General features: G+C 44.9%; 1 protein-coding gene across 1 annotated transcript; it reads right to left on the minus strand.

Annotated features, from left to right (window-relative positions):
• Nucleotides 1–1778: 1778 nt before the first annotated feature.
• Nucleotides 1779–9030, minus strand: C5AR2 (complement C5a receptor 2). Its single transcript, XM_059998951.1, has 2 exons — nucleotides 8977–9030; nucleotides 1779–4315 (listed from the first exon to the last, which is right to left on the minus strand). Exons 1-2 carry the CDS (start codon nucleotides 8977–8979, stop codon nucleotides 3287–3289), a joined length of 1032 nt encoding a protein of 343 aa, XP_059854934.1. The 5' UTR covers nucleotides 8980–9030; the 3' UTR covers nucleotides 1779–3286.
• Between the last annotated feature and the right edge of the window lie 7986 nt (nucleotides 9031–17016).

Genomic DNA, 17016 nt, shown 5'->3' on the forward strand with positions numbered 1-17016 from the left:
GAGACTTGCTCTACGTTGCGCTAGAACTTGCATCTGGGCATCGCCCGGACGCTGGGGTTTTAGCCGAACTAGGAAGCTGGCCGGAGCCCAGACACTATTAAAACGGTCCCGTTATTTATTTATTATGATTCATAATTATTAATACATAATTCTATCAATGTATAATTCACCCTATCAACTCACTAAAGAATAATACAACTCAACTTCCCAGCTTTCTGTCTTAGACGTCCTATGTTTTCCAGCGACGACCACAGGTATTAGATAGTCGTTAAGTGTTTGTTGAATGAATGACTAAATGAACGAGAAAAGTCAGTCCTCTTTAGTCCTAGATGGGCCAGTCATTGCAGCCCTGAGCCTGTTTCCCTATTTATAACACGAGGATAATACCTACTTTTCAAGGTTGTTGGGAAAAATAAATGCAAAAGTATACATAAGGTACATAAACTTTTTTCACTACTGTACATATAGGCACTTCACAAATGTTAGATCTTTCATTTTTATTTTTATATCCTTCCTGTCATTCTCCTCGTACCTTTGGATAACTTTGCAGTTAAGGAGGTACAGCCTTCATTTCTGGAATCAGTTATAGGCACTGAGGATACAGAAATGAACAAAACAAAGGAGCTCATAGTTTGGTGGGGGAGACAGACACATAGATTAAAATAAATAGACTGTCAAGAAGAACTGCATCCTCTATGGAGAAAAACAAAGCAGGGAAGGGGCAAGGAGTGATGCTCTTTGGCCCAGTGACAGTCAGAGAAGACATCTCCCAGAAAGTAGCATTTGAGCAGAGAGCTGAAAATAGTGGGGCTGCAAGCCATGGGGATCCCTGGGCGGGGACGTTCTAGGTAGAGGAAGCCCCAGAGGCCAAGACTGAGATGACCACAAACTTGGAGGGTTCAAGGGCCAGCAAGCAGGTTTGTGTGACTGGATGAAGGATCAGGGAATAGTAGGGAGAGAGGAAGAGGATAGATCATACACACCAAAGTGAGGACTTTGGCTTCCAATCTGAGTGAGATGGGCTCCATGGGCAGAGTTCCATATGACTTAGATTTTAACAGAATCCTCTGGCTCCCATGTGGGGAACAGACTATAGGGAATCAAGATGAGAAAAGGGGACCAGAGAGGAAGCAATAGGTGGCTGGACCAGGACGTTAGCAGAGAAGATGGATATTTTAAGATAGAATCTGCAGGATTGGCTGCCAGATTGGCCATGGAATGTGAGAGAGAGACGGCAAGGATGACCCCAAAGTTCTTGGCCTGAGCTCCTGGAAATACAGAGTTGCCATCAACCGAGATGGGGAAGATGCAGGAGGATGGCCGAGAGAGAAAATCCAGAGTTCCATTGCGAGCATATTGAGTTATTTACTGTACATTGAGTTGGGATGTCAAGTGGGAAGTTGCATGTAACTATCAAACCCTTGGGAAACAGTTTGAACGTAGGCCAATTCTTGTGTCATTATCAGAAGAGGAAGAAATTGACTAACATCTGCTTAAAATGTACAAAAGAGAACTACAATTTTTTTTAAAAAAAGGAAAATAGGAAGAAAATCACAAACTACCAACACTGAGATTGAGTAGCAAACTTGAAACTAGTTCTTGGAAAAACTATTAAGACCTGGTTCTTTGGAAACCTAAGGAACTCGATATATCCATGCTAACAATAAACAAAAACAAAGGAACAAACTTGAGAACAAAAGGGGGAAGTTACAACAAACAAAAAGCAGGATTTTTCTTTTTTTAAATATATTTATTTATTTATTTTTGGCTGTGTTGGGTCTTCGTGGCTGCACGCACGCTTTTCTCTAGTTGGGGCGACTGGGGGCTACTCTTCACTGTGGTGCACAGGCTTCTCATTGCGGTGGCTTCTCTTGTTGCAGAGCATGGGCCCTAGGCACACGGGCTTCAGTAGCTGTGGCACACGGACTCAGTAGTTGTGGCTTGTGGGCTCTAGAGCACAGGCTCAGTAGTTGTGGCACACAGGCTTAGTTGCTCCACGGCATGTGGGATCTTCCCGGACCAGGGCTCGAACCCATGTCTCCTGCACTGGCAGGCAGATTCTTAACCACTGTGCCACCAGGGAAGCCCACGGGATTATTTTGAATGATTAAGGGAGTTCCATGGAAAATTCCACAGAAATACATCTGAAAGCTTTCATGAAACTGATTCTTCTTAACAAAAAATAAGGCTGATGCAATAAGAAAGGAAAATAAATTTCAAAAAACAGAAAAGACTCTTTGTAAATGTATCAAAGAAGAACTCTCCTAAATGGCACCTGGCCTTAATGGATTAACAGCAGGATTTCTCCCAACTTTGCATGAAGTTATATAAATTGTCACAGGACATAATTCATTCTACAAGGCAGTCTCGGTCTTAATAATTCACGCATGAGAGTTCTGAATAAAATATCAAAAAATAAAATATGTCTTGTTGAGGACCTACTAAGTGTCTCTGTATCAGATAAAGAAAAAAAAAGATAGCAAGAAAGAGATCGCCCCCCACAAAAAAATAAAAATTAAAAAATTAAAATGGGCAGAAAAAGAAAGAAAGAGATCCCCACCAGTGGAGAGCTCACAATCTAGTTGGAAAAAAACAAGGTGTAGACAAATACAGTTTGTCTCTTTTTAAGGCTTGGGATGGGTGGAGGAGAGACAGAAATTAAATTGGCCCAGATGTTGTCCTTAGGAAATTTACAGTTTAGCTGGGAATTTTTGTTCCAGAAACTTGGAGAACAGAACACTACTTCCTCCCTGGGAGGGGAATGAATCAGGGAGAGCTTCCTGGAGGAAGTATTATTTGAACAAGGCAATGAAGGAAAAGTTTGGTGATCAAGAGTATGGGCACTGGAGTCAAGTAAACATGGGGTCAAATCTCAACTCTATAACTTCCTTGCTGTGTGATCTTGGGCAAATGACCTCTTCTCCCTGGGCCTCAGCTTATGAAAAGAAGCATCTCCCCCTGCCCGCCTGGGTGTTGTAAGAATTACCTTAAAGTAGAAACTATGTGTAAAGTGCTATCCTGGAGTAGTGACTGTACATGAAGGTGTTACTGCTATGTGATTTAAAAGATCTGAGCAGGTGAGATGCTAGAGCAGCCCTGTCCCATGGAATTTCCTGCAATGATGGAAATGTCCTATATCTGCACTGCACATGGCAGGGGGCATAATGAATATTTGTTGAATGAATCAAGGGATAAATGACAATATCATTAAGCCCCTGGATCCAGCTATGCCTGAAGCCAGTCTTGTAAAGTGGAAGAGGAGGATACAAACCAATTTCCCTCTAGCTTACACTTCCACCTCTGAGACCAGGTCTCGGCCAGTGGATTTCTTGCTGACCACACTTTCATCATGGCTCTGTGACTCCTTCAGGGCCCAACGACATGAAGCTGGCAGAGACTTTCGGAGTTGAGACCGCCCGAAATACAGGAAAAGCATGGGATTGAGACAGCTGTGAGCAAGGGCCAGGCCCACGACCAAGGGTTCAGCCCGCAGGGCCCGGGCCAAGAGCACAGAGTGTGGGGCAGCCAAGGTGAGTACCAGCCCCAGTGTGTGGTAGGGGGACCAGCAGACAAAAAACCCTACCACAACGGCCATGCCCAGTGGCCAGCGGCGTCGGGCAGTACAGCACAGGAGGGCACCATGGCAGCCGGCCACGACCACCAGCGGCCCCAGGAAGCCGAAAATAAACCGGGTGGCGGTCACTGAGTTCTCGGCCACGGTCGAGCCACCGTAGTCCACTACACACTCCAGCCGGTGTGGGAAATACTCCTGACGCAGCCGGCGGTAGATGGCTGAGGGCACAGTGAGCAGCAAGGCCAGTGTCCAGGATGCCCCACAGGCTACATGCACCCTGCATGCCCTCCCAGCTGCACCCCACCAGCTGGGCCCGAAGGCCAGCAGGCAAAGGTCAGCGCTTAGAGTGGCCAGGAGGAGGACGCTGGCGTACATGGACAGCAGGATGACGGCGGGCAGGGCCCGGCAGCCCACGGCCCCATACAGCCAACGGCCCCCGTGGGCGACGGACACCGCTAGGATGGGGAGAGACAAGCAGCAGAGTAGGTCCGCCACGGCCAGGTGGAGGAACCAGGTGGCACCGACCCTCCGGCGGGCCTCTTTCCAGGTCACCCAGGCCACCATGGCATTGCCTGGCAACCCCACCAGGAAGACGGCGGCATACAGCAGGAGTGGGGCCACGTGGAGGGGTTCGATGGAGACGCAGGTGTCATCAACACAGTCCACAGGGAGATCTGGAATCTCGCCGTAATCCCCATACTCGTAGCCGAGAGAAGAGTTCTCCATCCAAACCCCAGACACCTGGACAGGCGAGAAATGGCATGAAACCTCAGAGATAAGAACTCTCAGGCCCTTGGAATCCCAGATGCTAGGATCCTAGCATCTCGATCCTGGATCCTAGATCCTTGGAATTCCAAGATGCTCATGGGCTGGGACTTGGGCTGGGGTCCCAGCCCATGAGCATCTTGGAAACCAGAATAGAACAACCTTAGAACTCCAGCGCATTAGAATCTTGGAATTCTAAAATATTCCAGTGTTCGAACCCCAACTTCTTAGCATCAGCTTATTAGCATCTTGGAATTCTAGAATATCAGCTTACTAGCATCTTGGAATTCTAAAATATTACAACATTCTGTATCTACTGACCAGTGCAGTAACCGTCAGCCACGTGTGGCTACCGAGTATTGAAGTGGCAGCCCGTGTGACTGAGAAACTGAATTTTCAACCTTATTTAATTTTAATCTATTTAAATAGCTACACGTGGCTAGTGGCTACCTTATTGGACAGTGAAGTTCTAGAGCATCAAAATGGTAGAACACTAGCCCGTTAGTAACCTGGAATTCTAGAATCTAAACTATTGGAATCTGAATATCCATCAGGATGGGAAAAGGTTAATATGTCTTCACAGCAAAAGTGTTTGTCTTGGTTCTTCTTCATCTGGATTTTCAAATCTTGATGCAACAAAAATGTACCTCTGAAGCAATGTTGTCATCTTTGTTCTTTTTAATGTAAACTAGATCATTTTAAAACATGCAGATGGCAAAGCGTACACATCTGCAGGTACACCCACTGAGTTGCACCCCAACACATCTGTGTCACTGGCACCCAGAGGGGGGAACAGAACATTTCTAGAATCCTGCTAGAGCAATTTTTAAAAGTAATGACTGTGTTAGGAAAACAAGAGGAATAAAATTTTGACATTTCTATAATTCATTTATTCATTCATCCAGCCATCCTTCCAGCACAGTTGCTGGTCCAGGCACTAGAAGCACAGCGGGGGGCCAAGACAGACAAAAACCTCTCTCCCTTTGGAGCTGACATCTTGGTGGGAGGAGTCAGACAGTCCAGGAATAAATAAGCAAAATACACAGTATTTTAGAAGGTGATCAGTGCTACGGCAAAAAGAAAAAAAAAAGTCACACAGGGAATTTTTAATTTCCTATGTTGGAATTTTAAATGAGGGGTCAGGGAGGGCCTCTCTGAGAAGGTGATATTTGAGCAAAGCCATAAAAGAGGTGAGGGAGGGAGCTGTGTGGGGATCTGGGGGAAGAGAGTTCCAGGCAGAGGGAACAGCCAGTGCAAAAGCCCTGAGGTGGGCACATGATGGTCATGCTCGAGGAAGAGCAAGGGCACCAGTGTGGAGTAGATGGGAGGTAAAAACAGAGATATCAGCGGCCACATAGGTATTGTAAGTTCTGTATCTTTTATTCTGCGTGAGATGGGAGCCATGGGAGGGTGCTGGGCAGAGAAGTGACATTGTCTATCATAGGAATGATAATCATAACTATTACTACTGTTATTATTATTATTATTATTATTACTATAAGCCACCATCTATTGAGACTTTGTGTTATGTGCCAGGCCTTGCTCCAAGCCCCTTTAAATGTTATATCGTTTAGTCCTTATTACAAACCTCTAATTTTCCTACCATTGCTATACCCATTCTGCAGATGAGAAAACAGAGGCACAGAGAAATTAAGGAACTTACCGAGGATGACTCAGCTAAGCAAGTAACAGACCTGAGTTTCAAGCTGTGTTAGTCCCACTCTGGAGCTCTGGGCCCTAGAACATCACCATCCAAAAATCTGAGGTTTGGGAGAGTCGGAAGGCAGGACAGCCAGTGACCCTAAGCAGAACTGGGCTCTGTGACTCTGGGTGAGCAGTTTCGGTTGGCTTTCTCTCTCGAGATTTCCTCATCTGAGAAGTGAGTTACGGAGGTGAGCCTACCTCACCAGTTTGGGGAGGCCTTGAAGAGTTAATATGTATAAAGTACATAGCACAGAGTAAGGACTTGGTAGATGGTAGACCGGTCCATGTGATGTCCCCATGATGTCATAGTAACCTGACCCTGCAGCTCTCTGCTGATTCTTTGGGGCTGACTTGCGCTGCCCAGAGTGCCAGCTGGAGTTGATGCAACAGGAAGGGCAGAGAGGAAGTTGGGGCACTCCTCCCTGCCAAGCAGATGCTAAGGGGCCAAGTCATTGTGTGTTTGTGTGTGTGTGTGTGTGTTTGGAATTTGGCACTCCGCTTTCATATTATTTTCATCACTAAAGTAAAACGTGTGCAGGTTTTAAAAATTCAAACCCTCATCAGCTGTGTGGCCTTGGGCAAGCCACTGAACCTCTCTGTGCCTCAGCTTCCTCATTTGCAAAATAAGAATAATATACTCACCTTGGAGGGTGTTACGAGAATTCAAGTTAAAAGGCGTGAAGAGCTGAGCACGGCGCCCAGTCCATTGTGAGCATTAGACATGTGTTAGCCACCGGTACAGAGACACACACACCCTCTCCCTCCACCCTGAGACCCCGCCCTTTCCAGCTCTATCCGGTTCAAATCTGAGTTTTTTGTGTGTAAGCACCTCAGTCGGGGAAAGTTCAACACCCCCTGTGCCGTCTCTTAATCTTTTCAATTTAATGTCTTAGATCTGTTTCCCTATCCAGACACCCCGACTCCTTTCTTCACAGTAACTTCAAAATCAATCCACGGGCTGGGCGTTTTGTGCTTATTAACTAGCCTTAGACTAAAGGACATTTAAGTATCATCATGGGTAGCATTATTATCTTCTTCTTATTTTATACACCAAATAAATTATATTTCTATATGTACGTCTATAGATAAAACACTTACCATGATTATTATTTTATAAGCATTCAAATAATAGATGACATTTATCAAGCTTCTATCATGTACCAGGCATTCCCCTTAGAACAACCCTATAAGGTAAGTACAATTATTATGCTCATTTTCCAGAGCGTCACCTGTTCCCTGCTTCGGGCTCTGCTGTGTCCCCGGCACCTGGAGTAGCATGTGGCACACAGCAGGTGCTTAGTTGATATTTATTTGTTGAGTAAAAGAATGAAGAGGGAGAATCTGAAAAGAATATATATATATGTATGTATAACTGACTCACTTTGCTGTACACTTGAAACTAAAACGACATTGTAAGTTAACTACATTTCAACAGAAAAAAGAAGGAAAGGGAGGGAGGGAGGGAGGAAGGAAGGAAGAAAGGAAGAAAAAACGAGTTAGCTTTGCCTTTAATGGAAGAAGCTAAAAAATACCATCATTTTATTTTTATTTTTAACGCAGTATGTAATGATGTATGTATTAACATGAAAATACATTCACGAAATACTATTTTGTGAGAAAAGTACGTAACTAAACTTCTAATATTTTTAAACAATGCATTCATTTTACAGCCAGAAAATTAACAATAAAGATATTGTCATTAGGGGCTTCCCTGGTGGCGCAGTGGTTGAGAGTTCGCCTGCCGATGCAGGTGACACGGGTTCGTGCCCCGGTCCGGGAAGATCCCACATGCCGCGGAGCGGCTGGGCCCGTGAGCCATGGCCGCTGAGCCTGCGCGTCCGGAGCCTGTGCTCCGCAACGGGAGAGGCCACAACAGTGAGAGGCCCGCGTACCGCAAAAAAAAAAAAAAAAAAAAAAAGAATGAAGAGGGAGACTGAGGCACAGAGAAGCAAAGGGGTCACTTAGATTTCTTTCAGTTCCTTGCGATCACAAGGGCCCTTGTGCATGCTCTTAGCACACGTGTGTTTGTGTATCAGCCAGTCTGGCTGGAACCTCTGCCCTGGGAAACCGTGGGGAGCATCTACTAAAGCCAAATATATGAAAACTTTCCCCTTCCCAGAGAAGCATGCATATGCTCACCAAAAAACATGTACCAGAATGTTCCCAGTGGCCCAAGATGGGACACCATCCAAATATTCACTCACAGGAAAATGAATAAACATATCGCGGAATATTCTATAACAGCGAGAATGAACAAACCACACGCGAGAATGCGGATGGACTTCACAAATATGATGTTGAGGACAGAAAGGCAAACGCACAGGAGAATTTACTGAATGATCCCTTTCTCCTCAAGTTCAAAAATGGGCAAAAGAATTCGATGGGGATGGGGAGTGAGGGCAGGCGGAGGGAACTCTGGGGCTGGGCTCGGGCTATTTTTAACCGGGATGCTGGTTCCCTGGGTGTCCTCAGCTTGTGGAGATACGCAGAACTGCTCAAGTCTCATGTGCATACTTTTCTGTGTGTGTGTTCTATGTGAAAATGAAGTTAAAGGATCTTTCTTAAGAAGGGGAATCGCTGAGTCAAAGGGCATGTTTGGTGGATTCCCCAGAAGCTGCAGGTTTGGGAAGGGCTGTTTTCCTACACACCTGAGTGTGGCCATGGACGGGACCATTTGACAAAGGCTTTTCCTGTTGTACTGCCCAAGTAAATTCCAAGAGTCTGGGATTCTGGTGTGGATTCCAGCGTGATGGCAATAAGATTCCACTCCTGAAATTCTAGTTCTGATTCCCAGATTCTAAAATAATGAGTCTAAAAGGCCAGGATTAAAAATGAATAAATGAAAAAAATTTTTAAATAAAAATAAAAGGCCAGGATTGAGAAATGACCCCCGCATACGCCATCATTCCCTCCCTCCTTCCCTCCATCCTTACCATCTCTTGAGGAATGGTCCCCAGTTTGGCCAAACACCACTTGGGAGCACGATCCAGGCCCACAGCAGGACCTGGGAAGTCTGCAGTCTCTCCCCCGAGTCTGGCAGTAAGTGGATTCCTGCAAGCTGGTCCCGTTTGCCAGGATTCCTAGGGGACTCCACTGGGCACCGTCACCTCACAGGTCCCAGCCAATTCTCTTAAGCAACAAAAAACAGGAATGGCCTTTTTCTACTCCCAGGGTGTGTTTGTCCTGGATTCTTCCCATGACTCACACATCCCAAAATTACTGGGCAGCAGGCAAGACTGGAGCGGGCTTGGGTGGGTGGAGGGTTGACCCAGTGTCAACAACAACAATCTCAACGTCACCAGCTTCCTGGAAGCCAGATCTACAATGTGGTGTGACCTTCAAGGCCTGGGGGTCTTGGCCTAGACCCACTGTCCCTCCAGGGCCCTCTGAGGTCTTCCTCACCAAGTCCCCACTGTCTGCTACCCCCATCCCCGCCCCAGACTCCAACTGTGCACCCAGCCCCTCCCTTCTGCCCTCTGCAGAGCCCTGAAGACAGATCAATATTCCTCCCACCTCACATGTTCTGAGAGAGACAGCTCAGAGTCACAGCCTCCACCAAAAGGCCAAGCGTGCCCAGCACAGGGCCTAAGGCTTCAGAGGCAGACAAAACACAAACAAGTCCTATCCATTCTGTGGAGCCTCTGTTTTCCCTCTTTAAAATGGGAAGATTTGGGGAATTCTCTGGTGGTCCAGTGGTTAGGACTCTGCGCTTTCACTGCTGAGGGCATGGGTTCGATCCCGGGTCAGGGAACTAAGATCCTGCAAGCTACGCGGTGCGGCCAAAAATTTTTTAAATAATAATAATAAATAAAATGTGAAGATTTTGAGCATAGTGGTTCCTAACCTCCTTCCAAGCATAGCACGGAGGCTGAGAACATGGATTTGAGAGCCACAGAGATAAGATACATATTCCAGGTTTCCCACTGTTGAGTTTCTGGGTCTCAACCCTTCTGAGCCTCAACTTCCTCATCTGTGAAATGGACGTTTTAGCTACGGGCATTAAATGGATAAAGAGATTTAAAATACACACAACAGGGCTTCCCTGGTGGCGCAGTGGTTAAGAATCCGCCTGCCAATGCAGGGGACACGGGTTCGAGCTCTGGTCCGGAAGATCCCACATGCCGCAGAGTAACTAAGCCCATGCGCCACAACTACTGAGCCTGCGTGCCACAACTACTGAAGCCCACTCGCCTGGAGCCCGTGCTCCACAACAAGAGAAGCCACCGCAATGAGAAACCCGCACACCGCAACCAAGAGTAGCCCCCACTCACCGCAACTAAAGAAAGCCCGCGCGCAGCAACGAAGATCCAACGCAGCCAAAAATAAAAATAAATAAAATAAAATAAATTTTAAAAAAAGAAGGAAATCACCTTTAAAAATAATAATAATAAAGTAAAATACACACAACAGCGCCTGGCACACAGGAGATGCTGTGTACATGTTTGTTAAATTAGCAGTAATAAAAAGCATATGCTATCAATTTTTTTAAACTTACATTTTAGGAAGACAGACTTAGCAAGAGGAAGTGGCCCTATTTATTCCAACTTCGGAACCCTTTATTCAGCAGTTTTCGGTGTTTGCGCCACTGTGTGTGTATGCTTTAGAGGTTGAGGGGGCACATTTGTACATTTCTTTTATTTTTTTAATTTTATTTATTTATTTTTGCCTTCGTTGGGTCTTTGTTGCTGTGCGTGGGCTTTTCTCTAGTTGCGGCGAGCGGGAGCTACTCTTCATTGTGGTGCGTGGGCTTCTCGTTGTGGTGGCTTCTCTTGCTGCAGAGCACGGGCTCTAGGCACGCGGGCTTCACTAGTTGTGGCACGCGGGCTTCAGTAGTTGTGGCTCACGGGCTCTAGAGCGCAGGCTCAGTAGTTGTGGCACACAGGCTTAGCTGCTCCGCAGCATGTGGTATGTTCCTGGACCAGGGCTCGAACCTGCATCCCCTGCATTGGCAGGAGGATTCTTAAACACTGGGCCACCATGGAAGCCCTATTTATCATTTCTTTTGTTGTTGTTTGGAGAATAAACTCATGTTGGTAAAGGAAGTTATTTTTGTGCCAAGAGACTAGAACTCGCAGCGTGGGCTGGGGTGTCTCTGCGTGACCCAGTCTTGGCTGAGACTGGCCCCAGACCACCCCCTTCCACCATGCTCTCGGGGTGGGGGGGCCTCCTCATCCCCACATCCCACCAGCCCCAGGCCCCTGTGGGAACCCATCCTGGTCAGAAAGAGAAACTAACATGGGAGAAGCATTGGGTGGGGAGGCATTGGCGGGGGTGGGGGGTGTTGAGTGAAGCACTGTCTTTTATCAGCTCAAACTTTCTCTGATCTTTTTGATCTGGACCATTTTTAAAGTCTTTATAGAATTTGTTTCAATATTGCTTCTGTTTTATGTTTTGGTTTTTTGGCTGCAAGCCATGTGGGATCTTAGCTCCCCGTCCAGGGATCGAATCTGCACCCCCTGTATTGGAAGGCGAAGTCTTAACCACTGGACTGCCAGGGAAGTCCCAGACCTTCTCTGATCTTGAGTTTACAGGGATGTGTTTCTCAGATCACTTGATCTTAAACTCCTCGGTCACTGAGTCTCGGGCATATGTTTCTCAGATTCTGGGAAGCTAAGGCTTTCTGGTGTCTCTGGAGCTGGGGGATCTTACCTGGGGATCTGAGGGATGCTGTGAACGGGGACAGGGACACAGCTGTTATAACAAGTGAGGGGCTTTTTGGGGAGTGGGATTCGTTTTACAGATACCCTGAGAGATACTGAGTACCAGCCCCTCAACAATGGAGAAACTTACAATGAGGACATCCTTAGAAGGTTATTAAATTGACCCATATGAAATTGCCAGTTTTGTGAGTCAAAATAGGTTGAAGTCTGGCAAATCGTGGCAACAGAAAACAGATTAATGGTGGCCAGGGCCTGAGGGGAAGGGAGGATGTGAATGGAAATTAACTGCTTAATGGGAATGGGGTCTTTATTTTGGGGTGATGAAAATATTCTGGAACTAGTTACATAGTGGTGACAGTTGCTCAACACTGTGGATATACTAAATGCTACTAATGGTGAGTTTTATGTTATGTGTATCTTACAAGTTTTTTTAAGTAATAAATAAACCGTTATACCCCCTCACCCTAAAACAGGATGAAGCCTGGTAATTTCATGGAGTGCAGCCTAATGGAATTCTAGAAGTCCAGAGAGTGAGTGGCCAAGATGGGGAAACCAGTCTCTTTTGAACAATACATACTATTACGTGATATCTGATGCATAAAAAAGAGTGCCTGTAACGTGTGTAAAGTACAAAGTACAACAAATTAGCATCTGTAAAATCACCATCCATCTTAGAATCTTTGAATATCTAGATCAAGAGTAAACTTTTTTGGTGAGAGAACTGAGAGTAAATGTTTTAGTTTTTACTGGTCAAGAGGTCATTCATCTCTCTGCTAGAATGAAAGCGGCCACAGATTGAATGGCATGGCTGTGTTCCAATAAAACTTTATTCACAAAAACAAGCAGTGGGCTGGATTTGGCCCGCAGGCTGGGGTTTGCTAACGCCTGATCTAGTTCAAAGACTCTGAAGGCTGAATTGTTGGCATCACAGACTTTCAGAAAGTTGGAATCATAGGTGATTTGACCCAAGGGATCCTACAACATTAGCCACAGACTATTTGAATCACAGGATTCTAGAATGTCACACCAGAATCTTCGAGTGTTAGAAGTATAATAAGGGCTTCCCTGGTGGCACAGTGGTTGAGAGTCTGCCTGCCGATGCAGGGGACACGGGTTCGTGCCCCGGTCCGGGAAGATTCCACATGCCGCGGAGCCGCTGGGCCCGTGAGCCATGGCCGCTGAGCCTGCGCGTCCGGAGCCTGTGCTCCGCAACGGGAGAGGCCACAACAGTGAGAGGCCCGCATACTGCAATAAATAAATAAATAAATAAATAAATAAATAAATAAATAAAACTCCAGCTGTTAGATGTTACAATTTTGTAGATGATCTGAACGTTAATCAAGATATTCTAGCCCTGAGCTGTCCAATATGGTAGCCACTGGCCACATGAGGCTACTGAGCATTTAGAATGAGCTGGATCGCTCATGCAGCTCAATATTAAAAAAACAAACAACCCAATCAAAAAATGGGCAGAAGACCTAAATAGACATTTCTCCAAAGAAGACATACAGATGGCCAAGAAGCACATGAAAAGCTGCTCAACATCACTAATTATTAGAGAAATGCAAATCACAACTACAATGAGGTATCACCTCACACCAGCTAGAATGGGCATCATCAGAAAATCTACAAGCAACAAATGCTGGAGAGGGTGTGGAGAAAAGGGAGCCCTCTTGCACTGTTGGTGGGAATGTAAATTGATACTGTCACTATGGAGAACAGTATGGAGGTTCCTAAAAAACTAAAAATAGAACTACCATATGACCCAGCAATCCCACTACTGGGCACGTACCCAGAGAAAACCATAATTCGAAAAGACACATGCACCCCAACGTTCATTGCAGCACTATTTACAATAGCCAGGTCATGGAAGCAACCTAAATGCCCGTCGACAGACAAATGGATAAAGAAGATGTGGCACATATATACAATGGAATATTACTCAGCCATAAAAAGGAAAGAAATTGGGTCATTTGTAGATACGTGGATGGATCTAGAGACTATCATACAGAGTGAAGTAAGCCAGAAATAGAAAAACAAATATTGTATATTAACGCGTATGTGTGGAACCTAGAAAAATGGTAGAGATGAACTGGTTTGCAGGGCAGAAATTGAGACACAGACGTAGAGAACAAACGTATGGACACCAAGCGGGGAAAGTGACAGGGGTGGGGGTGGGATGAATTGGGAGATTGGGATTGACATGTATACACTAATATGTATAAAATGGATAACTAATAAGAACCTGATGTATAAAAAAATTAATTAAATTAAATTAAAAAAAAAAAGATAAGCAGACACAGGAAGAAAAATGTTAAGTTGAAACCAGAGATGAAAATAAACAAGACAACCAAAAAACTGTGTGAAAACAGAAATAGTGCAAAGAGGTAAAGAAAAAAGATTTATTATAATTAATAAATTATAATTAGAGAGTTAAAAGAATATATTGCATAAGAACCAGTAGAAAAAAATGAGCTGGATCTGAGATGAAAGATGCTGTGATACACACCAGATTTTGAAGACTTGGCATGAAAAAAAAAAGAATGCAAAATCTCTCAATAACTTTTTATACCAATCACACATTGAAATGACAGTGCTTGAAATATATTTGGTTCAATAAAATATAGCACCAAAATTCATTTTACCTGATTCTTTTTATTTCTCTTTGCTTGTCTCTTGCTTGTCTGCTGAAAAATGTAAAATCATCATGTGGTTTGCATTATATTCCGATCAGACAACAAGAATTTGGAGTAATACCATCCTGGAGGTTGGAGATGGGGTGCTTGGGAAGGTCACATGGCACAGATGCAGGGCGGGAGTCTCTGACCCACCAGGCCTTGGGGGGCCAGATCTGAGCAACAGGTGGGGCCGTGACAGGGAACTTGAGGGCGGTGGTGCGGAGGTAGGAACACCGCCAACTCAGCCAAACCCATCATTCCCGTCCTTTCCCCACCACTTCCTCTTTAGAACTTGTTGACCTAGCAGATTTCCCAGGCTCCAGATTTCCCAATCGCCTGGCCCTTCAACCCACTTCCCTCCTGGGCAGCACTGATCAACACCAGGCTGCGGATGCCTTGAAGAAGACACCTGGATCCCACATGTTGGCCTCCAAGTGTTTCTAGAAGACCACTGTGGGACCCAGCTTCTGGGAAGCATCTTCTTTCCAAATCAGCATGAAGGAAAGACCTTACTGCCTGCAGCCCACTGCCCAAACCAGGAAAGCCAGAGGATGGCCAGGAACAGAGATGGAACATAGGGGTGGGAAGTCAGGGAGGACTTCCTGGAGGAGGCTGCACCCTGAAGGAAGGTAGAATAGCAATAGAGGTGGTCTTTTAAAAACAGACCAAGCAGCTGGGAGACCAGACAGGAGAAGGAGCAGGGATCCAAGTGGGAGGGGATGGAGGGTTTGGACCATGAAAGGCATGGGGTGGGAAGAGGGTAGCGTCCAGCATGGGTCCCAAGTGCAGGCTTGGGTGACTATATGGACGGTAGGGCACCCCCTGCGTTGGGGAATGCAAAGGGAGGGGGAGGTTTGGGAGAAGATGCCGAGATCATTTTGGGCAAAGTAGGTACGGAGTCCACACCCTGAAGAGAGAGAGAGAACTGTGAAAGTATTGGGTGAAGTCACAAAATAGGAAGCCTGTTCAAGAGAACTCTAGAAAGCCAACATTTCAGGGCAGAGGAAGAAAGTCTGCAGAGGAGGCAGGGAAGGATCACACTGAGAGAGAGGATAATCAGCCGGCCTGGAACCAGCCAGGGAGGAGGCCCAAGCAGCTGGGAGGAGGGTGGAAGGAAGGATGTGGGCTGACCAGGCAGAAGGGATCGCCAGCATCTTTACAGAGGGTATCAGACCTGAAGGCAGCTGGGGCTCAGGTCTTCCCCCAACGATCTTGCTGCTAGAGGGTCTGCACAGGTACCAACATTTACTATCAAAAACCACACACAACCTCTTCTGGAAGTCCTGCAGAGCACCTGTCACTCTAGGTGCTCAGACAGCATCTTTAAATAAAAGTTGTCCCCAAGGCAGACATGAGAACACTGTAGTAGCAGGATTCAGCTATGTTTCCCATCGGAATAAGGCAAAATCCCAGCCCAGCGCCCCATGCTGGAGGCTGTTCCCTGGACCCAGCCAGCTCTTGAAAAAAGGAGGGAGTCGATATCTATGTGGTCGTCGGATTCAGGGACCACCAGCTCTGTGTGGCTCCCTGGGCACTTGTAATGTGCCAGTCTGAATGGAGATATGCTGTGACGGTAACACACCCAGGATTCTGAAGACAGTACCAAAAAAAAATGTAAAATGTAGCAGCCACTATGGAGAACAATATGGAGGTTCCTTTAAAAAACTCAAAATAGGGTTACCACATGACCCGGCAATCCCACTCCCGGGCATGTATCCACAGAGAACTCTAATTAGAAAAGACACATGCACCCCAATGTTCATAACAGCACTATTTACAATAGCCAGGACATGGAAGCCACCTAAATGTCCACTGACAGATGAATGGATGAAGAAGATGTGGTACATATATACAATAGAATATTACTCAGCCATAAAAAAGAATGAAATGATACCATTTGCAGCAACATGGATGGACCTAGAGATTATCATGTTAAGTGAAGTAAGTCAGAGAAAGACGAATACCATATGATATCACTTATATGTGGAATCTAAAAAAAATGATACAAATGAACTTATTTACAAAACTGAAATACTCACAGACGTAGAAAGCAAACTTATGGTTACCAGAGGAGATAGCGGGGTGAGGGGATAGATAAATTAGGAGTTTGGGATTAACATATACACACTACTATACATAAAATAGATAAACAACAAGGACCTGCTGTACAGCACAGGAGGGAACTATACTCAATATCTTGTAATAACCTATAATGGAAAAGAATCCGAAAAAAATATATGTATAACCGTATCACTTTGCTGTTCACTTGAAACTAACATAACATTGTAAATTAACTATACTTCAATTAAAAAAAGAATGTAAAAGACCTCATAATAATTTTTCACACTGATTACATGTCAAAATAAAAATATTTTCAATATATTGAGTTAAGCAAAATATATTATTGATTATATTATTATTTTATCAATTTATATTAGATATCTATATATAGTAATATATAAATATATTAATAGCACTAATATTACTATAATATATTCATACATATATACATTAATATAGTATTGATATGTTATATATTTTGTTATATTACATATTTATATATTATATAATTATAAACAAAATTATTATATAATATTATATACTACATAGATATTCATGTAACATATAATCATAT

The sequence above is a fragment of the Delphinus delphis genome, chromosome 20, assembly GCF_949987515.2.
Source record: "Delphinus delphis chromosome 20, mDelDel1.2, whole genome shotgun sequence".
Taxonomy (NCBI): Eukaryota; Metazoa; Chordata; class Mammalia; order Artiodactyla; family Delphinidae; genus Delphinus; species Delphinus delphis.